This window comes from Rattus norvegicus, chromosome 1, assembly GCF_036323735.1.
Source record: "Rattus norvegicus strain BN/NHsdMcwi chromosome 1, GRCr8, whole genome shotgun sequence".
NCBI classification, from domain to species: Eukaryota; Metazoa; Chordata; class Mammalia; order Rodentia; family Muridae; genus Rattus; species Rattus norvegicus.
In genome coordinates this window covers 203,737,569-203,760,701 of record NC_086019.1, presented here as the reverse complement: position 1 = coordinate 203,760,701, position 23,133 = coordinate 203,737,569, and the positions used below count along the sequence as shown (strand labels likewise).

Sequence of the window (23,133 nt, the reverse complement as noted above, 5' to 3'; positions counted from 1 at the left end):
AGGCTACCTGAAACAGAGCTATGCCTCTCTGCATCCCACCCTCTTCCTCAGTTTTGGATCAAAGTCCTGAGCACCTATCCTTAGTCGCCCCAGCACTGCCTCCCCAAGCCAGAAGGCACAGATCCTTCAGTTATAGCACCAATAAATCATGACAAAGATGGGTACTCTGGCTAAGTGATTAAGAACTGTTCTTAAAAGAAAGACAGTTGAATAGAACTTCCTGTAGGCTGTCAACCCAGCTTCAAGGAGGAGGATGCTTCTCTCTGAGTCTCTGTCCATAAGAGTCCACAGTGCAGGAGATGAACCACTGTTGGGAACCATGTAAGAGAGGGGCACAAAAACAGGTAGAAAAATAGTCCTTCCACTGGGGGTCTCATGCATACAGACTTGAAGAGGTCAGAGTGCGGTCTGCATCAGACTTTCTTCCCAGGCGCTATGAAGACCCTAGCTATCTCTAGCTAGCATGTACCATCTGCTTTGCCAAGTGATGCTTCAGACTATCCCAAGGGCACACACTGGCATGGCACATTTCTACAGAGCACTGGAACTGCACCTCATCATTTCTCTTCGGCAGCAACATGAAGGAGAGCTCCACAACCCAGCCACCAGCTCTGTGCCCTAAGTGAGCCTTCCATACTATGTAGGGAGAATTTGGTTCCTGAGACCAAGGGCAAAGAGCAGCGTGGATGGATGGTCACCTCCTGGATTGGGTTGTGAGAGACTGTAGCTCTTTATCTTAGGAACCCTCTGTTCTTCTCTTCCATGTCCATTCTAGGCATTGTCCTGAACAGCTCTAGGACCAGGACCTTAGCTGAACTAAAGTGACCGGAGCTTAGTCAGTTCTACTTCAGGAGCTGAGAAGTGAGCCCCATGTTTCTGCAGTTTTCAGGTAGACAAGGTGGGCATTACTATGGAGAATGCTCATCCACAGGAAGAACAGGCTGGAACTGGCAAATGGGGCTAGGATGTCTATACCCAATAACATCAACTTGCCAGTCTGTCTTTGCAAAGCTTAACTTTGTGGCCTGGGACCTAATGGGAAGCCTTCCTACCAGGCCAACTGTGCAGTAGGCTCTTGCACACACAGGTTATACTTGAGGATGGGTAAGAGGTCTCCCTGCTTTCCTTTGCGTTGAATGCACAGGAGACAACACTGTGCCACAGGTATCACCCATCAGCCAAAAGAGGAGTGATGGGCACTTTGAGTAGCCATGTCCCTGTTCAAAGTGAGTAGTCTGACATGTTTGCCACACTCAAAATTATGGAGTGTCAACAGTTAATCAGATACCATGCAACATACCAGTCAGCAATGCACCACCGCGTCCTGATGAAGCCTTTTCTTGACCATTTGCACTGAAAAGTAAAGGTTACAGTGTGAGCAACACAGAGAAATGGAAGCCACAGGGTTCATGTGTGCTCATAGCACAGCTAAGAGACATTCCTTACTTTGCTTGCTTGCTTGTTTTGGGGACAATGCCTTGCTACATGATCCAGGCTGGCCTCAAACTCATGATCCACCTAACTGTAGATGCCACTCCCAGCAGTGACATAGTGTGCAGTGTTTATGCACATATGGGACAGCTACTAGGCAGGGCAGGTGCTACAGACTGAATGAATGCCCCCTAAATCCTGATATTGACAGCTGACTTCCAATATGATGGGGTTAAGGGGTGGGGGCTCTGAATGGAGATCCTGTCACCAGGGCTAAGCCTTCTTTCAGAGGGGCTTGATGAAGGGAGTCTGGGCCTTTTCATCCTCTTACTGCTTTCTGCCATATTGGAGCTTTATTTGGGCTTGTGGAGGCAGGTAGCCAGGCCCTACCTTGAAAGAGGATACAGCCCTTACCAAATGCTCTGCTAGCTCCTGGTTCCCACACTGCCTGGGGATCCAAAACTGTGGGAAAATAACTTGTTCTGATTGACAAACCACCCAATCCTCAGGCTAGAACTGCTACTGAAGGCTAGACTAGATAGTGGATGGTCATTTCTACACCATCCGTGTTCTCTACAACCAACCAACCAAACAACCACCATTCAGAGTCTAGGAAGCCCCCGCTTGGTCCTGAAATGACGAAAAAGTAAGAAAAGCAGAGAAAGTGGGGGGAAGGGGAGAGAAAGAGTGGAGCAGAAGCTGGCCTTTGCTCTTGACTGACTATGCTTCAGATACACTGCACATACAGCTGCACCTCCCGAACTTTTAGTCCCTGCTAACCAAGGCTGCTCATGCAGACACACAAGGGGGCTAGGCTCACCAAATAGTCTGCTGACATTAGTCCTGCCTGTGGGACAATGGCCTTTCCAGCACTCAGGGTATATGAATGCAAGAAGTGAACTTTACATTCTACTTTTATTTTAATTCATACAGCTCCACAGTTGAAAGCCATCTCATTCATCTTCAGCTCACAAAGGGGAGGCAGGAGCAAGAGTCTTATCTCCCTAAGGAGAATACTCCACAGGGTGGGGACCCTCTACAGTGTCTGGTACTTTGTCCACACTTCTTTGCTTGCAAATGTTTGTTGCCATGGCTTGCTGGTCTGGTACAAGGCTTCTGGCTTCTGCTATTCTATCAGTACTGGATCCTCACTGGGACTCCTCTCAGATATCCTATTAGTACCGTGTCATGGAGATCCTATAGTTTTTGATCTGTAGGACTGGCCCCTTTGTATACTGTAGTAGTTCATTGATGGGTTAGATGTTGGGTGGGCCAACTCACAGCCTGGATCTGGGCCTGAGAGGTAGCTGAGTTGGTCAGCCCTCTAGCTCTCCCTCTCTCAAGCTCTTGGCCAGCTAACCAGCGGAAGCCCAGGAGCAGGGCTGCTTTCCCAAGTGTTGCAGCCAGTGAGGGACAGGGACAGTTTTCTCACTCTCAAGACCCAAGAGCCAACTCTCCTGTCTACCACAGATGCCAAGGGATGTGGGAAGAGGGGGAGAGCATTTCTACTCCATTCACACTGCCGCCCAGCAGACAAGAGGCAAGGCTGACTCTCCCACACTAATGCCCTCCGACCAGCTCACCCACAACCTTCATTTCTAGGGCCATCCCTACTGTGCTGTAAGCAGGTGAGGGGTAGGGCCAGTTTTCCTGCTTGTTTAGTTTTAAAAATTAAATTCCCATAATGGAGCACTGAATTCAACATCAATTACTAATTAAATACACAATAAAATGAGTTTCTATAACAAACTTGGTAATAATTGCAATTAAGATTTTAGCTAGATATGAGACTTTATCTGCGTTCTAGACAAATCTCAAGAAATACAACTGTTAATGTTTGTATAACTCAACAGTTTCATAAGCTATTTACAGAAAACGTACTGCCTCTGAGGCACACTCCAACTATGACCATTCAGACTTCATTTCCAACACTGTGACAGAATGGCAAGATGTAGCTAGCTATCACTCAGGGCTACATTCCCATGGCCGTCATTCCCAGTGTATAACCTCAGTTTTATCCATATCCTTGGTCTAGACTGGGACACATTTCTGTCCTCTCAAAGGCCAGGGAGCCCTACTTAGCTACTTCAAACGACAGTCCTCCTTCAGCATCCCAGTCACCCTTCAGTGACCTGAAAGGAGGTCTGCACAGCAAAGCTTTCCAGGAAGAAAAGAGCCCCAAACTTCTTCAGACAGCCAGGAGTCTGCAAAAGGGAAGAAAACTGGGATCCATGCTCCTCAAGGCTCTATCTTTCTGACAACTCATTCCCTTTTATAATCAAGCATGAACACTGCTACATGGGGCTAGCCAACATATGTACCCCACCCCTATCAGCAGACCATCAGGTGGCTTTCTGACAAGGAGACTCTTTAGTGAGGCTTCCCTGACTACACACAGCACACACACATACATGCAAAGGAACAACACATGCACATGTTAACATATATACACATTTGTATTTGTCATGTATTACACACAGCAAATACACATACATGCAAAGGAACAACACATGCGCATATAAACACACACACATATTTATTTGTTACGTAGGGCAAATATTACTTACAATTGTAAGTAGAATTACTACAGGCATAGAGGCAGGAGCCCAGACCATAGCAAAGGCCTTGGAAGGCCTAGAAGTACCTACCTACAAAGCTGTCACCTGGCCATTGCAGATGGGAGGTGGGGCTCAACTCTGATGGGCTACTTCTAGCAAGCCATATTCATTCCTGACCACCTTCTGAAACCTTCACTTATGAACTCCTCTGAGCCGATGGGAATGGCGAGAATCTCATATCCCTGGGATAGGTGGTGGTACCCAGGCCCTCACAGGGGTTCTCTCTCTTAAGGGCCATGACCACACAAAGAGAACCCACACAGGCCCAGGAAAGCAGCACAGCGCTCACCTCGTGTGGCCTCTGCTCAGTCCCCTGTTAATAGGGTTCCTTGAACCAACAGATGGATTGCGAATCTAGGCAGCTTCATCTACTGAGAGAGCATAAATCGCAACGGAGAAAAGAGAGGCTATGGGAGGTTATCACCAACCAGCCCCACTGAGGAAGGCCTGCTTGGAGCATTAGTGGAATTAATTCATCTTTCATGGGCACATGCAGCAGGGCCTGTGATCTATGGTAACAACCAATTTCTCACCACGGCCAAGAGGAAAAAAATGACTTGGTCCGATCGACTACACAAATCTGCTTTTTAAAAATGGCCTCGCGTTATCTGGAGTGTTGCTCCCAGAGGCGTCATTTGAAATTCATACTGAGCCAGAAGCACCCATAAATCAGCAGAGAAAGTTTTGTTAGTTTTAGAAGCAGAGGGCCGTCATTATTTGGAATTGCATTATGCCTCCATCACAGTAATTACATTTAGATTATCCTTAAGCGATGGCAATAAAAGAAAGAGAGATCAGTCTTCAACTAATTCTCTCCCCTAAATGTGCTGGGTGCAATGACGGTCTGGCAGAAGGCATTAAGGGGCAAGCCTGGGCGGGGACACTGAGGCTGTGGACAGAGCTATTGCTGCGACTTCTGCACTGGAGCCCCAGGCCCTACCCTAAAGGAATACAACATGCTCTGAGAGGTTTTATGAATTAGGAAGCACCACAGAACTGACAGAGAATACTGGAGCTTGTGGCTTTCACATAGATTCTGTTGCTGTTAATTACTGTGGTGTTGTGGCACAGCTCATGACATAAGGTTGAGGACGTGGAGCCCCAAGACACTCCCCAGTTGAGCCCTCATGCTCCTCAAAGGCCCAGGAGCCACTCTAACAACTGAATCGGAATGTTGCTGATTTCCACAGAAGGACCCCATGGATATTTTTGTTCCTTGGAAAAGCTATAGTCCTCGCTTTAGATACTAGTTACTGCTGAGTTGGGCTTCTGCTCTCTTAGAACTGGGGTAGACGGGATCAGTTGTTACATATGAACCACAGAAGACCTTCCCTGCTACCCTCCTCCACCCTTAAGAGGCATGAAGCAAAAGGGCCTAGAAACTGAGCCAGGGCAGACCTGAGCACGCAGAAGAAAGAGATTTGAGACATCCTTGGCTGAGGGACAATGGATGGGGAAGCCAAGCCACAACCTGACAAGAGGCAGCCCTGATACCTTCATTCAAGGTACAATTACAATGCAAGTTAATAAAATTGGGACCTTGCTAAAAGAAACAAATGAACAAACAAACAAACAACAACAACAACAACAACAACAGACTATCTGTGAGCAAGTGTACTATCACACAGTGCAGCCACCTATGAGAGGGAACCACAGAACAGTCCTTGGGTCTGGCTAGACTGTCCTAACACCACAGTAAAGGGGGACATGTGTGAACTGCCAGTAGCCATCAGGGGCTAATTCTTGTTCTTCCTACCTTGGCACCTAAAACACTTCTGGTCAGTGCATCCAATACCTACTGTACCTCAACACATGAAGGGCAAGATGTCCAAATGAAGTCTGAAGGAGCTACTAAACTGAGCAGAGTCAAAAAAAGCAGCTTTTGGCTTTTACATTTCTAATCTTTTATCAAGCAGGTACAACTGCTAGCATGTATCATTAAGCCACTAGTTCTGTGTTAGCTGGTGGGTCTTCACTGGCTGTGGCAAGCCAGCGGCCTCCTCCGGGGACTTAGCTCTCACTCCAGCAAGCCCAAGGAAGGCGAAAGCCTCCCTCCCATGAACAGTGTCTGCATACCACAGCACATAAGAAACATAAGAAACAGCACATCAAGGCACTCCTAGCCACTTTATCTGCCCAAGAGAATGAAGACATTTCCTTCTCTTTTAGGAATGGCTCTCCTGTCTCAAAGTGACATTTTTAGTATAGTGACAACAGAACCTGAGCCCTTACATTCTCTGTGCCCTTACTCAGGGTAGTTTAGATCACCCTGCAATCCAAGGAAAAGAGTCCTATGGTGGGACAGCTGACTGTAACTGATGGCAGCGGAGGAGAGCCCAAACCTACATGGCCTCTGACTCACTCATTCTGATAATCAGTGTGCTGAGGAGGAGGCACCAGTCCTCACACACCTCGGGAAAGTAGTCCTGTGGGAACTTCTCCTTCTCCAGCATGGGTGTGCTCTCCAAAGTGTCCGAATAGATCTCCTTGCCAGTGACTTTTTTATACTTCTTAGCTGGAAAAGACAGAAAGAATGATGTGAGTTAACACCATCAGCGCAGCCTAACAACTAGCCTCATGCTACTGGGGGATGCCATGCTATACCACAGCAGCCCCTGGGTCAGAAGGACGCCTTCAAGCAGGCAAGAGGCCAACTGCTGCTCCAGAGGTGCCTGTGGCTCATAAATTCTTGTTCCATGACCTGGAACCTGACACTCTACTTCATTATCCCCTAAGAGCTCCCAGCCTGCAGATTTACAGGGGCTAATTGGCACCTTCTTTGAAAGCCATGAATATATTTAAGAGGGCTGTAGAATTACCATTCACTCAGACCTTCACATGAATTTATTTAATAACATTGATTTCCTCTTCACACACGAACGACATCACTCATATTCTAGGGAAGTTTTTACATGAGATGTAGACAGAGACACAGGGCAGGCATTCTTTGGACCTGCCCTGCTAGCAGCTAGCCTACCCATCCAGTACTGACAGAACTGTGGCAGGCCCTAGTCTGAGTCCTTCCACAGGCAGGACTGAGGGAGGCCCTTTCAGTGCACAAGTATCCCACATCCTCACTGATCCATGAGAAGCTCTCAGAGCCCTCACAGGTAAGACAAGAGAAATGCTAGCCCTGCAAGGTGCCAGATGGTTCAGACAACATTTGGCCTTCAGGGTCAGGTCATAGTCCAGTCTTGTTCCTTATGTTACCAGTGCCAGTACCCCAAGATTCCGAGCTAAAATCTCATGCTGATGGCACATGATGAATATTACAGGGACCAGAAAGTCCATAGGAGCTGTCCTGGGACTGGGTCAACTCTGAGCTGACTGCATCATGGGCCTCCTACTCTATTTAGATTTAAGCAGATACTAGATAGACATGAATGTGCTGGGCTTTGAAGTCACCTCCACCACCTTCACTGCAAAGGACAAGGGGTCTCCCTCACTCAGAGAGAAAAGACCTTAGCAGAGCAAGGAGGCAGTACCTAGAGTGGGTAGGCAGGATCAGACAGGCCTCAGTGAGCCCTGTGGTAGAGCAGAAATACACTTACCCCAGGAACACTTGTTGCAGATGCCCCAATCCAACAGAAGGGTATTTTCCCATATAGTAGTAGCCAGTCATGCTAGGGTAGCTAAGTGTCTGCTGAAAGGGCATGGGGAAGTCTGACTAGACACTTCCACCAAAGGCTGAAGGCCCGAACAGATACCTGTGAGGTACCCAGGCATGTAACTTTCCCCACAGGCTTGTCAGTGGGCTGCTTGATACCCCTTACCAGACCCATGAAGCTCAAGTGCTCAATCCTTACCCCTTGTTATCATACCCATTGCCCCAGTGTGCCCCGTGCTCTTGAGATAAAAGAACAATGGCAGGGAACCACTCAGACAGGAAAGAAGCTAGGCAAGGGGCAAGAATGGACCCATGTCTACTCCTGAGGAAAGACCTGTCTAATTGCTGTCTTCTAAACTTCTATCAGCCAACAGTGGAGTAGCCAGGTGGACAATGCCACATACCAGTGAGAAGACACTGCTCTAATGCTCCGCTCCCTATGTGCCCCCCAGCAATTCTGGCTGAACTGCAACACTTTTCCTGGGAGCCTGGTCTCGCAGCTGAAGACGTACACTGAGCAAGAACACCTCACATACACAGAAAGGGCTATGTGACTGAAAAGCAGGTCCACATGTGACAATAGATAGAGAAATGGCAGGGGCTTTGAGAGGCCACTGTGCCTAAAAGGAATCCAGCAGCCATCATTGCCTGAGGATGAAGAAGAAACTGGAGTGGGAGGGCACATCTTTAAAAGGTCACTTCAGAGCCAGTTAAAGACTCCACATGTGCCCATTCCACATGTGCATGTGCATATGTGCATGTCGGCATAGACCGTGATATCCATTGAAGTCCAGTGTACTTCGAGCTCTGCATGCTGCTGTTATGGGTTTTGGCAGATGCAGACAAATGTCATATACCCACTGCTACAGAATCACATGCACTACTTTTTTCTGTCCCAAAGGTCCTCTACACCCTCACACAACACTTCACTCCATCTAGTCATGCTCTATGTCTCTCGAGTTCTGCCATTTCCAGACAGTCACAGCTGGATCCTGCAGTGCACAGCCCCTAGACCAGCATCTTTCACCTGCTTACTTCTCTTGATGGCTGACCAGCATCCCTCTGTAATGATACACCATTCATTTTCCAGTTTCTCATTGACTCTGATGCATGCTGGAGAGGTTTACAGCTGACTTTCTTGTTCAGTGGAGGACAGAAATTCCTAGTTTGCTAAGAGTACTTGTTGAATTCTGCCATATGCTTTTTCGGTATCTATTAACCCAGTAATGAAGTTTTCTTTAACAGATGGTGCGAGCAATTCTATTGGCTGACTTTGGAATGTGAAGTCAATTGCGTGTCTAGAGTAAACCCCGACTGTTCGTAGTGTATAACTCTTCTTACACATTGCTATCATCTTCCTGAGACCATCTGCATTCTATTTTCATGAAGTAGTCTGTCGTTTTCCCTTTTTCCAATGCCTTTGTCTAGTTTTGGGATTCAAGCAGCGCTGGCCTTCCTGGGCAGGTCCAGGTACTCCTTGGCTTGGACCTGGGAACTTTGTAGAGAACACTAGTTTCCCTCAGTAGATTCACCAGTGAGCCCTCTCAGGACTGGCAGGGTTGTTCAGAAGGTTTACCACTGACTTAACTCCATTCACAATTGTAGGTATTTTCAGCTGCAAAGCCCTTGTACAAATATTCAGACTGTAATGTCCCTACAATTCTCCATCATATTATTAAACTTATAGGCACAGCTTATAGGCAAAAACTTGTTATGATATTCTGATATTACCCTGTTATCAGTAGGGGTCCCTTACTCACTTCTGAGTGGCCTGTTATTCATTTCTGCTATCAAGACTCAGTGTCTTTCTTCTTTTTTGTTCTTGGTTCATAGGGCTAACAGTTTATCACTTTAATAGATCTTTTTTTTTTTCTACAAACCAATTCTCTCTGATTCCCTGTATGCAATTCCATTCATTCTGTCCCCGATCTGAATTTCTGTTTTTCCATTTATGGTGAATTTTGTTTCCTACTCTCTTGCACCTCAGTCCTGAGTGCACTGACCACACTTGCTTTTAATTCCCAGTACAACTGCTCCAGATCTCTGTCATATTTGAGTCTGTGTCAGAGACCTGGTTCATCTTCTTAGCCTGACTTTTATGTCTTTAGCATGTTGCTGGGGGCAGAACATGAGCCACTGGATCACAGAAGCAGACGGATTTGCAGGATTAAGGCCATGTGCCCTATGACTGTAGTGTCAGACACTCAATCTCCCATCCCCCTGCTTGCCTCTGGTGCTTGAGAATTTCCAGTGAGGCATCTTCTCACAGTCAGAACAGCACTTATCTTCCACCAAGTCTGACCCAGCTGTGATCTTCCCACTGCCCAGCAGCCCCACAGCCCACAAGACAAGAAGGCTAGAAGCTGGTTGAGTATCACTTTCCTGGCCAGATGGGTTCTGATGAGAGCCCAGTTAGCTGGGGACTTGGTTTCCTTGAAGGCAGGCCCTGTGAAGGACAAGGGAGCACCTGGCCTTGACTGTGAAATTTCTTTGGGACTCTTAGAATTAAAACTCAAACACCTGGGAACTAGGCTTCCTCTCCAAGCTCGTCCACATCAGTCTCCTGTTGCACATGCATGGCCACCAGCTACAGTTCCGAAGCATGCCTACTCCTGACAAGCATACCCCAGCACCTATCTGTCTGCTGGGGGATGGCTTTGCCGTGTCCTTATTTCCTGTTTGTAGTGTGTAATATTAAAAAAAAAAAAAAAAAACCAATACATGCTATCGCTGGCTAGGCACCAGCTGGTGGTCTCAGTCTATTCCCAGCCTGGTACCAAGTCTGAGACTGAATGCTTTCCCTTGCTGAGGCCTCTCTAGACCAGATCTCTGAGATAGCTCTCTCCTCCCCAAGGCTGGCTGCTGCCAAACCCGCTCAGCTTTCCCAAATGTCCACGGCTAGCTGGGGTAGACGCTTGTAAACTGGAGCTTTGTCTCAGTTACCTTTCCCTGGAGCTCAGTTGAATCACTGCGAGATGGAAAACACCAGACGATCTTGGTTTAGAATCATCAGCACAATCACTGGGCTTGGAACCTAGCATCCTAAATTCACCAATTATTCTATGTTAGAAATCTTCCAGTGGTGGATCCTGGTAGATTTGACCACCTGAACTAACAGCCCCCAGCCTATATCTTGGTTGCCTTGCTTCTGCTTGGTCCAAAAGGAAAGTCCCCCTCCTCACACAGCGATTGGCTTCTTGTTGTTTTTATTATTTAATCAATTAGGGGAAAATTCCACTACACCCATCGGATCCAAAAAGAGCTGCTCTGCTTGTATCTTTGAGAATGACACCAAGTCTTCCAAGTATTGTCTACTGGACCAGAAAGTAGAAATCCCTCTATCCTTTTCTGCTGCTTTTTCAGGGACTCCTTAAATTTCCAACTAGGTTCTCACTTTTTCAAATTGGGTGATGAACTCTTAATTTTATTCAGGATGTCTAGATTTCATTCAGTAGCTCACATCAAGCCAGGACTGTGAGTACTGTGTGCCCACCCTAACCTGAGATGACCCTGTAAGCTCCACGAGTGCCAGCTGCCACCAGGTCGGACCACTCTATTTGCAGAGTCATGTCTTACCCTGGATAGAAGCTTGCTTGCACATGCCCACACTGCCTCTGCTTCTGCCCCTACTGGCAATGGGAAGCTCCTGGGTAAAGGTCTGCACAGTGAAGCGAGTGTTAGCAAGGCACAATATCACTTCACTGACTTCATTTAATAGTTAAATATGTATGCAAATGGTTTCTTATGGATTCAGAAGCTCTTGAGGTTGTTGTTTCCCCCCCAACTCCCCAACACCCCCCCCAAACAGGGATTCTCTGTGTAGCCATGGCTGTTCTGAAACCACCCTACAGACCAGGCTGGCCTCACACTCAGAGACCTACCTGCTTCTGCCTCTGAATACTGTGTCTTACCCTAACTTTGAAGGGAATAGTCCACGTCTAAACATCACTGCTGGGGACATGTAAGTACCTCATGTCCACAGAGTCATGAGAAAGCAGCCCTGGCCACCTCCTCCTGGCCACATGCTTGGTGAGAAAGACAAGTGCTGTGCTGAGAAGCACCTGTAGAAGCAAAGGGAGAGCTACTCTGCTGCCAAGAAGCCTGTTCAGCACAAGGCAGGACAGGGTGCTAGAGCAATGCGGGGAAGACAGTTCCCCACCTCCTAGGGGGAAGCTCTCTCTGGGTAAACACCAACAGTGAATCAGAAGCAGCCAATGGAAGTGGTCACTCTACTGGGTATAAAGACCTGATGAGAAGGACTTTAAAATGCATGATTTTGGCTTGGGGTTTGAAAGTACAACACATCACAGTAGAAAGCCTTGGCACGGGGTGGTAGCAGCCGTGGCTTGAGGCTCTGATGGCAAGACACTGTTCACCCTAGAGATTAGGAAGCAGAACTGGGATACCTCAATTCTTTACCCCAGTGACCCACTACCCTACAGCTAGGTTCCACAACTACCTCCCCCAAATAGAGTCACCAGCTGGGAACAGAGAGTTTAAATGATTGAGAATATTTTGTGTAGCAGCTATTCTCACAAATGTCATGAACTCAGTGTGTTTTCCAAGCGACACGATCTGGCCTTAGTCCAGCATGGAGTTCAAGAAGGTTCACATAAAACAGAAGCAAGCAATAGCATGAAATAGGTAAATGGGACCCTGAGGAAATCTCTCCCACTGAGGTAAGAGGTATCCCAAAAGACTCAGAGAGATAAACTGTGGAAAGAGCCACATCAGCAGTGACATTCAGTCAAACAGTACAGGGCCGGCACCAGTCACTCAATGACATCCAGAAATTTTCACCACAAGTATGTCCACTTCTGTTTCTGAAATGTGCAATCCTCCTATGCCATTCATTTTCTCACATTTCAAAGGACCAGTAGGTCTTTTGAAACTACTACTTCCTCTGAGTCCTGTAAGGAAGCTGGAGTCCACTGAGATGGGCAGGAGAGGGCAGGGGCTTTGGTATGTGACCCAGGGCAGGCAGGGCAGGCCAGTGGCATCTCTCCTCAGGAAGGCCAGGGTACCGGGTTTTTAAGACGTGCAAGTGACATCAAACCCAAATCATGCAGGCCTGCTCATGACAACAGAGTTAGGGGACCTGGACAGCCAGACCAAGGGATGGGCTGCAAAAACAGATCACGGAAGCTGACATGGAGTCTTACCTTTAAAGTCAAACTGGTAGATGTTTTTTAAGGATTCATGAAGAAAATAAAAGCTTCCTAGTGCCTGTAGGAGGAAAGACAAACACAGAGTCAGGGCAGTGTGGGTTCTCTACTATGTGAGGTTCCCAGCCACAAAAGAAGCTTCTGCAAGGACAGCAGAGGAGACAAACTCACTCATCCCAGCACTGAGGCAGAGGGGGCTGCAGGTGGGCACCCAGCACAGTGCAGAGGTGAACTAGGCAGCTAGGGCCAGCACTGTCCAAACACCAAGCAGACAGCTCGCGAGTCTCCTCACAGCATTGCTGTCCCAAGCTGCCACATTCCAGGCTGTAGACATTTTCATGATATCCCCAAGAGATCCAGGCTCATCTCCCCATAGCTTAACAGATCCCTCAGCTGATTCTACAGCTTAACACTACCATCTATGACCACAGCACAGCCACAGATGAGTTTACTATTATGAGAAATAGAGTCTGAAATACAGAATATAGTATAGAGTATAGAAGTTAGTCAACTCCCACCACAAATGTCCCCAAAGGAAAAGTCTGGGACCCCCAACTAAAGTACTCACACAGTAAGGTTCAGTTCCCCAACTCAGTGCCTACATGGAGACAGATCTGGTCACCCAGCCCAATGTCCACACAAGGGTGGGTTTGGTCCTTCTTTCTCAGCATCCACCTAGGAATAGCCTGGTCTATATATGCCATCAGAGCCCAAGGACAGCAAAGTAGGAGGCCAAGACCATGTCTGCTAGCAGCACAGAAGGCTTTTTTGGACTTTTAAAGGTAAAGTAATACTGCTTGGTGTAAAGCTTTTCCCCTGGCCACTACAACTTAACAAAACTCTGATTACCAGTGCAGAAAACTCCAGTCAAGTCTTTCATTTGAGCTGCCCAGTGTGAGGGCTTGTTGATATGACATCACCATGAAGCTGGTAAGCCAGTACGTGGAAGTCTACTGCTTCCTGAAGTGACAATGGCCACTCCACAGTGGGCTGGGGCAGGGCTTCATCCCACTCTTCCTTTATAGCATCTTATATCCTCCTCAATCCCCAGAGACCTATTACTCATCCCCCAGCCCTCTTTCCTACACAGCTCACTCTGTGCTTTCAGTCCCAGGATCCAGGGTCCTCTGAAGTCCTGTGGTCCTTCCCTTCACTCCTCCTCCTGTCCACCCACATCCTGCCAGGCATCCCTTCACAAGGTGCTCTGTTCATCACACCAACTCTTGTCTCCAGAAGACTCCAGGGCTCTGCTGGTTCACATCTTCTGTTCCCATTTGTACTGTGGCAGGAAGATGCCTCTGCTCTGTGGATGGTCCAATCAGATCCACTGAGTCACGTGTTCCTCTGCTCATACACGTGTAAGTGAGACACCTTCACAGCAGAACCTGGAAGGAGCCAGCCTCCAGTTTACCTTCTTGAGGCTGCATCAGTAGAAAGACCATGGTTCATATAGATGCAGAGACTGAGTCTCCTCTATGGGCCAGAAGAGAAAATTGGAGGCCTGAGCCTAGCATGAACCTAACACCTGCTCCAGGCCCACATGATACACAGCCCTGTGGAGGATGCCTCTCTATCTGCCTAGGTCAAGAGAGATTAGAGAGTGTAATGAAGTATGAGTTTATGATAAAATGGACACTAACTGCAATGAATACAACCAAAAGTGCAGTTCTTAGAATCAGAATGTCCACTATTAGCTCTAATGAATACACATTAGAAGTCAAAGTTCAACCCAAGTTTCCAGGGCTCTCACCACTGTATCCATACAGCCAGGACTCAATCCATCACTGGGCCCAGGGTCTGTGTGGTGGTATAATCTGGTAAGGCCCCTGGACATAGAGCATGTTGATAGTATGCCTTTCACATCTTGGAATACTGACTCCTTGCCTCTTCTGCTATAAACAATTAAAATACACTTACATACTTACAAACCTGTCACTGGTGCTTATTAATTATCTGCTAATGAGCAGCAGCCACCCTCTACTGTGTTTCTGCCACTGCTATGAGTGTTGGGCAAGATCCCTGATATCCCCAAAGGCTAGGGCAGCAAACTAAGAACTGCTGACAAGCTCAGTGTTGGGATGCTAAGGTTGGCCATAGTCCAGGCTCCCACTCTGAGTCCCAGCTAAGTGGCTAGATGACAGGGAGTGTGTACAAGAGATCTAGTTGGTCAAGTGGACCTACTTGCTAGCCCCCATCAGCCACACTGGCAGTGTTGTCAAGCACACCTTTCAAGGGGAGTGCAGCCATCCACAGACACACAACCTCAGGGGGAGCGCGGCCAACCAGGTACACTCTAGCCTCAGGAGTGCAGCAATTCATGGACTCTCCAGTCTGGTGGAGAGTGCAGCCAACCACCTATCTCCATTCGCTGAATGTAACAGTGGTAGGTGGGGCTTGCAGACACAGGAGAGTCAGAGCAGCCAACCACCTATCTCCATTCGCTGAAGGTAACAGTGGTAGGTGGGGCTTGCAGACACAGGAGAGTCAGAACAACAATGGCCAACTACTATTTCCAAGTTTAATGCAGAGCAAGGAAGCAATGTGCTTTGCTGTACTCCTGATATGGCCACCGACAAACCTGGGAGTCTCCTGGTCTAGAGTAGGAGCCCACACAGAAGAGACATTAAGCTATTCATTGGGAACACCTCCATCACTGTGCGTTCTCAAACAAATGTGACAAACAAATTGGTTTGGGCAATTTATCATTTCTGCTGGGATGTCAGCAGCAAATAGCACACCATTAACCTAGGCTCCTGTGTGTGGCCGGCTCTTCCAGCTCTTCCAGGGAATGGCTTAGTCTTAAACCCAAGCCATATGGACCCATCAACAGAGATACTCAACGGTGCCATTTGTCTTGCAGATCCTATGAATGAGGAGATCACACAAGCATCTCCTACACGTGATCCTAATATGGGAACAGCCTGCTTCACCTGTGGCCAGATGCCCTGTGAAAATGATGGGCAGCGTCCACAGCACTGTGGGCACAGCACTGAAAGCACTCAGTGTGCCTCTGCGGAAGATTCTCAGGTGCCAGCGCTGTGACCACTGCCCGAATAGATGAGCAAAGGACAATGAGGCTATAGCAGAAAGACCAGGGACCTCTCTGCACAAGCCAACTGTGTTCACTAAGGGCAATACAGAATATTGTATTGTATAAGGGATAAAGTGTCTCCAGCTCCAGGGTTTTGCTTTTTTAAATAAAATCAATCTCTGAGCAGAAAAGGCTTTGTAAGATATAATAATAAAGTAACCTTTAGGCCTGCAACCAGAGATCCAAATTAGATATAATTAGGTATTTGAAATTAGAATTGACAGAATAATACAGCATGAGTAGGCTGAACCAACTTTACCTCACCTACTCCTCCCCAGGAGTAGACTACACACATATAACTCCCCTGTACCTGGCAGATGCCCTCACCCCAAGGGAAGGAGGTGGCCTCACCCCACTATGCTGTCATTAAGGGCACACAGTTTCTCAGGATCAACCCCTGATAGAGGCTGGGGCATTGTCATTTCCATATTGTACAACTAAAACTAAAACTAAAGAGGTATCACATTGTCTTCTCTGAGGTTTCCTCCTCCTCCTCCTCCCCCTCCTCTTCTTCCTCCTAGGGTGGCCTTACCCCATCCTTGGTTGGTAAGGCCACATGCATTACACTGGCCCTTTCTTGGAGGTCCTCTGGTGGCTGTACAGTCCCCCCTTTCAGAACCTGAATCTCTCCAATCTGGATGTAGCTATCCCTCCTCTCCTCTTGCTGCCCTGGAAAGTACGGTCTTCCCTGACTCGTCCAGCTTCCCTGCTTGCCTCTTGTCTCCCCAACACCTATTTCCACTTCATCTACAGGTTGGACAGACCATACACCCACTGTCTATCTCTAATTTCCCTTCTCTGTAAATGCTAAGCCATCAGCTCCAAATGGGTGCTGCTCTGTCACTGCTATTGACCCTGTAGGTCCCTCTGCAGCCAGTTGTCTGCCAGTCTTCTCTAAGTACATACCCTCTGCCCTATGCGCTCACACAAATCAGCATACCTGTCACTCACAGGGCTCTAGCACTGCTGGCCATGAAGCATGGGCTAGCCAAGGTCTCTGCCATTGGGGTCATGACATGCCTTCTTTCTCCTCTTCCAGGTGATTCTCACAGGAGCCCCCTGCTATTCCAAGTCTCCATGGAAACACTATCCTCCTAGCAGCACAGCCCAGCCCAGCACCTAGTTATTCCTTTGAAATGCTGCATACCTCGACTTCCTGCTGATCTATAGACTTGTCTCCTTACTGGGGGAAGCTTATTGAGGGCAGGAATGTGACAAGTCCCCCAGAACAGATTAGTTCCTGGAGGAAGTCCATCAGCACAGTGCCCTTGGGGTCCAGTGCCTGAGCAGCTTTGCCTCCTATACTCAACTGTCTGCTAAAGTCTCAAAAGTGACCTGAAGCACAGCTTCTGAGAAGCTGAGGGTGTTCACAAAAAGTACATTTTTGACCATACCCCAAAGGTAAGACCTGAGTGTACTGGCTTTAAAACAATTTAACAGATTGAGTAATAAATCAGAGCAAAGTTATTGTAACATTCATTAGATTATAAACAATAATAAATGAAACAAAGCTTTCGTTTCAATCAATGTAGAGCTTTATTGATCCTTCCCTGTATAATAAACTCAGGAGCAGCCAATCTAATTGGATGAGGCAGCATTACCGCCTGTCTCCCTAGCATTACTTGGGGTGGGAGCACGTGGGAAAGGCAGCATTTAGCATGTCGCTGTCACAGGGTGTCCTCCTCTATAACCCACACAAACTGAGAGCTGATGCACTTCGGCTTCTAGGGCTGGACAGGAGATGATGGCAAAAAGCTGCTCCCTCCCCACCCCTGACCCCCAGCACCAAGTCCCATCCAGGATGGCCGTTGGCCCGAGAGATGCACACATAATTTCATTCCATCTCCCATCCAACATCCGACATTAGAAGTTAATTAAATTGGTTGTCCACTGTATTCATCCACTTACAAAGTTAATGATATTCTGTCCCTGAATTAAGGAGCATTTTATAAAGCGTGCACCATGGGAGCTGGCATGTTGTACATGGGGTGCTGAACCCTGTCACAGCTCCTGGTTGTTGCAGCTCCAATTAGGCAGCCTGGGAAGGGCAGGGCCCTGTCTGCCAGGGCAAAGCACTAGTCATCCTGACAGTGAGGGTAAACACTGCACACAACAGCCACTTAATATCTCATGTGGGACTACAATAAATTCCACCAGATAAGTACGCCTGTTAACATGTCACATTACCATAGTGTGGAGCGCCAAAACAGAACAAGACAGGCTGTGGGAGGGGCATATACCCCGAGGGTGTGGATAATGACAGGCGGGGTAAGAAAGAGTAGTTCCTGCTAGGATGAGACACCTGGGCTCTGTGAGGGGTGGGGGTGGGGTGAGGGTGGGGATACTGGTTTGTTTTTGTTGTCAACTTGATACAACTAAAGTCAACTAGGAATAGGGAACCTTAACTATAGAACTGTCTCAGTCAGACTGGCCTGTAGGCATGTCTGTGGGAGCATTTTCTTGCTTGTTAATTGATGCAGGAGGGGCAGGTCCACTGTGGGCAGTGCCATCCCTAGGCACTGGTCCTAAGCTGTATATGAAAGGTAGATGAATAGGAGCCTGGGAGTAAGCTAGAAAGTCTGGCAGCCACAAGTGGGCACCACCAAACCTGGAACAGAGAGAAATGGTCAAGCTGGCTGTCCTGCTAGAGTTAATATTGCTGTGAGGAAACACAACAAACAAAGCAACTTGGAGAGGAAAGGGTTTATTCAGTTTCCGCTTCCACAACACTGTTTGTCATCAAAGGAAGTCAGGACAGGAACTCAAGCAGGACAGGGATCTGGAGGTATGAGATGATGCAGAGGTCATGGGGGAGTGCTGTTCACTGGCTTGCTCAGCCTGCTTTCTTTTAAAACCCAGAACCACCAGCCCAGAGATGAGACCACCCACAATGAGCTGTTCCTTCCATTAATTAAGAAAATGCCCAATAGCAGGATCTTATAGAGGAATTTCCTCAATTGAGGCTCTCTCCTCTCTGATGACTCTAGCTTCTGTCAAGTTGACACAAAACTATCCAACACAGTGGTTACATCATAGGCCTGGGTAGCCACTGAGTGTGAGCATGTGGACAGGGCTGTCCTAAAATAGAAACTAGGGGTGGAGGAGAGAGCAGGGATGAAGTCCCATGAGTGTAGGGCAAGAAGGAGAACTACTAGACAGAGGAACAAGGTATGGATAAGGGATAAGAAATAGGGGGCACAGAGCAACCAACAGGGGCAAGAAGTGATCAGAGGGGACAGTGGGTGGCCACAGAGAAGCCAAGGATAGGCTGCAGTGTAGGGGTGGGCCAGGGGGCGAGCACAGGTGCACAATGCAACCACCATGGTAAAAGCACTGGAGAAACCATAAGCCCCCACTCTATGGAAGCCAGCAGTGATGCAGGGAGCCAAAGCCACACCGTCAGGCGGATTGTGAATCATTCTGATCATGCATGGCTTAACTGTCTCCTCATGCTCCCTTTGATATTTCAGAGAGGCTGGACAACCAAGGTCAGAAAAATGAACAGTAAGAGGAGAGTAGGGAGGATGGTCCTCCACTATGTCTTGCAGCTGAGGATGGGCAGTGCTCCCCAGGACAGGTCATTTCCAACTTGACTGAAGACATCAAGTGTGCACTAAAAATGGACAAGTACCACAGCAGAACTAAGACACAGTCTGCACAGCCAGCAGGTGTCTGCTTGGCTCAATTTCATGTTATCCTGGGTGGCTGACGACCACAGATGGGAAAGCAAGTCCTGCTGTTGGTTTCACTGTGGAGAGAGGTGTACAGACACAAGAGTGAAGTCTTGCAGAATTTATGCAGCGTGCTGTGCCCATTACATGCCTCTGCCGTGATGAAAAAGGACGCCAACCCTGAGGCTTTCTGCATAGTTAATGTAGACAACACTAGGTGAGGGTGGGGCTTCCCGCACAGGCGCCTAGACCTTCACTGGCATCCCTGAGGTACCTTCCTCTTAGACTTAGAGCCTATGTAACCTAGATGCTTTTTTTTTTTTTTTGATAACATATAGTTTGCAGACTGAGTTTTGATAATATAAAAATCAACTTAAAATAACATCTAGTTTTAATTATTAAATTTATTAAGTCATTCTTTTTCTATATCTGAATGGTTTCAGAAGTCAATCAATAAAACTTTCGTGGTAATTAAATTATATGAGTTTACATCACTGTTACTTACAGCCCTGCCTTCTCTTTTGGCTTCTAAAAAAATCATTAGCTTTTCGATTACAATCCCAGTTATGTGCATTATGGATATAGGATAATTAAAGCACAATGCACTTTAAGAGAGGCCAGCACCAAGCAAGACTTGTTTACAAAATACCTCCTGCCATTAGCGAAGTGCAGGACACAGAAAACACTGCAGGAAGGCTTTAATTGATTTTTGAATTTCAATTATATTGGAAAACTGCCTTCTACTTCTGTTTCAACTCATTTACCTTAGTTCCCGGCCTGAGGAAATGCTACCACGGTGCGTGAGCTCTGGGTCCTGATGGCCACACTTCACATTCCTTGGCTGTCACTCTTCTCAGGCTCCAAGGCCTTGAAGTGAGGACGCACTTGCTCCTGTCCTTTGCGATGGACCTTCTCTCTCACAGGTGATCTGTCTTACAGACCTGACACACTCAGACAGCCCCATATTTGCCACCTTGCTCCTCTCCGTCCCTCCCTCCCTTCTTCACTTGGGTGGCTGTCTGAAGAGCAACCTTCGACATTTATCATCTCTTCTGTGGGCCTGCTGGCCATGAGTCCTTTCTGATCTCATGTGAGTAAGATGTCTTTCTTGCCTTAATTGCCCCTCCCTTTGATTTTGGGTGCAGAATCTTGCTATGTAGCCCAGGCTGGCCTGGATTATGGCCTGCACTACAGTCTTAGGATTTCTACTGTGATGAACACCATGACCATAAGCGACTTGAGGAGGAAAATGTTTATTTCTCTTCCACATCACAGTCCATTACTGAAGAAGTCAGGGCAGGAACTCTAGCAGGGTGGGAACATGGAGGTGGGAACTGATGCAGAGGCCATGAAAAAACACTGCTTGTTCTGTTTGCTCCTTATGGCAACTGTCTTTAACTCTAGTTCCATCACCTTCTTCTGGTTCTTCAGGCACCGGGTACACATGTGTGTGTGGTACACACACATGTAGGTAAAACACATATAATAAACAAACAAACAAACAATTTAACAAATTATCTCTCTACCCTTGCATTCTTCCTCTCTGTCTGTTTGCTGGGCTTCTCTTACACCAGACAACTCTGAGCCATGTACACTCCATGATGTGCGCCCTACATGTGGCTTACCCCACATGGTATTTCCTTCTGTTCTACTGTACTTCACTGAGGATGTTTTCATCCCTGCAATGCAAAGCATGTGTAAAAACCTGTTTGACTTTAAAGATCTGGAGTTGCTCTCACCAAATGAGCCCACTTTGCCCACCCAGGAAAGTGACAGTGGTGACAGAAGCAGGGTGGCAAGCCTGGTAGGTGAGTAAGGCTCCCTCCCGGTGCTTGTGCCCAGGAGATTGGAGAAGATTGCTGTTGAGGTCTACAGGAGCCTGTCCTCAAGCTCTGATGATCTAAATATGCGACAGAGCACCCCTAGCTGAGAGTTTCATTGGCTGGAATTACTCCACCCTGCCCTGCTCCTGAGCATACAGCAGAGGCCTAGCCTGAGGACTCCCTGTGTAACCTGTGCTGGCAGCAGCCTCTTCTGGGTTCGGGACTCATCAAGCTCCTGAAATGCTGTGTGTTTCCTTTCTACAAGTCAGGGAAGGTGAAATCAGCGCCTGATACCTCATATTCCTGTGCTTACTGAGCACTATGAGCACTATGGGCTGCTGTCAGCAGTGTCACCTCTTCTCAACCTATTTCTTTGACACATAAGAGTGAGTCCTCAGATGATGCCAGAATACAAAGGCCTAGCACGGAGAGCTGCTAGCCTAGGGGCTCTCACTCCAGCTCCAACAGCAGGGGTGCAATCTCCGTGCTTTCAGTCCCCCACCCCAACATGCCTCCCCAGACCCAAACCATGACCTCTGCCCCAACCAGAAAGGAAGAACCAAGGCCACCCCAGAGGAAAAGGGGCCCTAGAATACTTTGTCCCTTGCCTGGTACTGTAGGCAGAAGGACCTGGTACTTTAAACATCCACAAGGAGACCTTCACCTCTTTTTTGAGGCAAATCACGAAGAACTCTTACGGGAAAGATGTCCAAAACAAGCTCTCTCCCACTAATGGCCTTGTTATAAATTAGACCTTACTGACAAAGACCAAGCAAAAGTGACACCCATCAATCGGATCTGCTGTTTGCACTTTCCAGACTCAGCACCACTGTTCTGACCTCACACGTGTCTGTCATTCTCATTTAAAGAAAGAAGTGGTGCCAGAATATCAGGAAAAAAGCAGAGGAATACAGGTCAAGGAAGATGGGTGACCCCAGAGATGCACCACTGCAGGGCCTCCTGGAAGGCCACTGAGGATGGCTGCAGCTGAGTCAGAGGCAGACACCAGGGTTGGAGACCAAGTAAGTCTTCTTACTGCTAGTCTTACAGGTAAGTGATTACAAGCCTTGGGGAGAAGGAGGATGGCAGGTGACATATGAGATTCTGATGACACAGAGTATCCAGGTTACAATGGAAATTTTATTTCAGAAGGTTGGACATCGAGGTTTTGGTGGAGGCAGAGAGAGAGATTTTTCTGGAAGAGAGTTGTGACCAGGGGAAGAAGTAGAGGTTGGAGAGGAGAAAGGGCTAAGGAGGGGCAAACCATGCAGGGCCAGAGAATCTGAGGCATTGCAGGGTTGAGAGTGGGGCTCCTTGTAGTTCAGCATAAGCTAGAGCCAGAGGAAACAGCATAGGTGAGGGAGAGGTGAGCTATACATAACAAGACGGAGCCAGTAAGGACAGACTGTGGCTGAGTCCTGAATTGGAATGGAGACTGCTCAGGTGGAGTGGGCTGAGTTTCTGCCAGGCTGGAACTGAAGCACACAGTTGTCTCTCAAGAACTACACTGGGTCTCTGCAATCTAACACAAGTTACGGTACAACAAAGGAGACAAAGGAGAAGAGAGAGAACGTGGAAGAACCAGCTCTTCTAGAATTAAGCTCTGGTTCCCACACATTATATGAACCACACTGGCCTCTAACACAGAAGTGGCCAGAGTGGAGAGGTGCTGCATGGCTCCATGGCTATGAGTCTCACTAGTCTGCGCTTATTATGGTGTACAGTGC

General features: G+C 47.7%; 1 protein-coding gene across 3 annotated transcripts in view; it reads right to left on the bottom strand.

Moving 5' to 3' along the window:
• Inpp5a (inositol polyphosphate-5-phosphatase A) overlaps positions 1–23,133 on the bottom strand; it is a 190,360-nt gene that overhangs the window by 49,334 nt on the left and 117,893 nt on the right. For all 3 annotated transcript variants that reach the window (XM_006230486.4, NM_001108923.2, XM_063269679.1), the window contains exons 5-7: positions 12,819–12,882; positions 6,461–6,564; positions 1,301–1,353 (exon numbers count right to left, since the gene is read on the bottom strand). In XM_006230486.4, the coding sequence (XP_006230548.1) occupies positions 1,301–1,353; positions 6,461–6,564; positions 12,819–12,882 (221 nt within the window). The remainder of the gene's footprint in view (positions 1–1,300; positions 1,354–6,460; positions 6,565–12,818; positions 12,883–23,133) is intronic.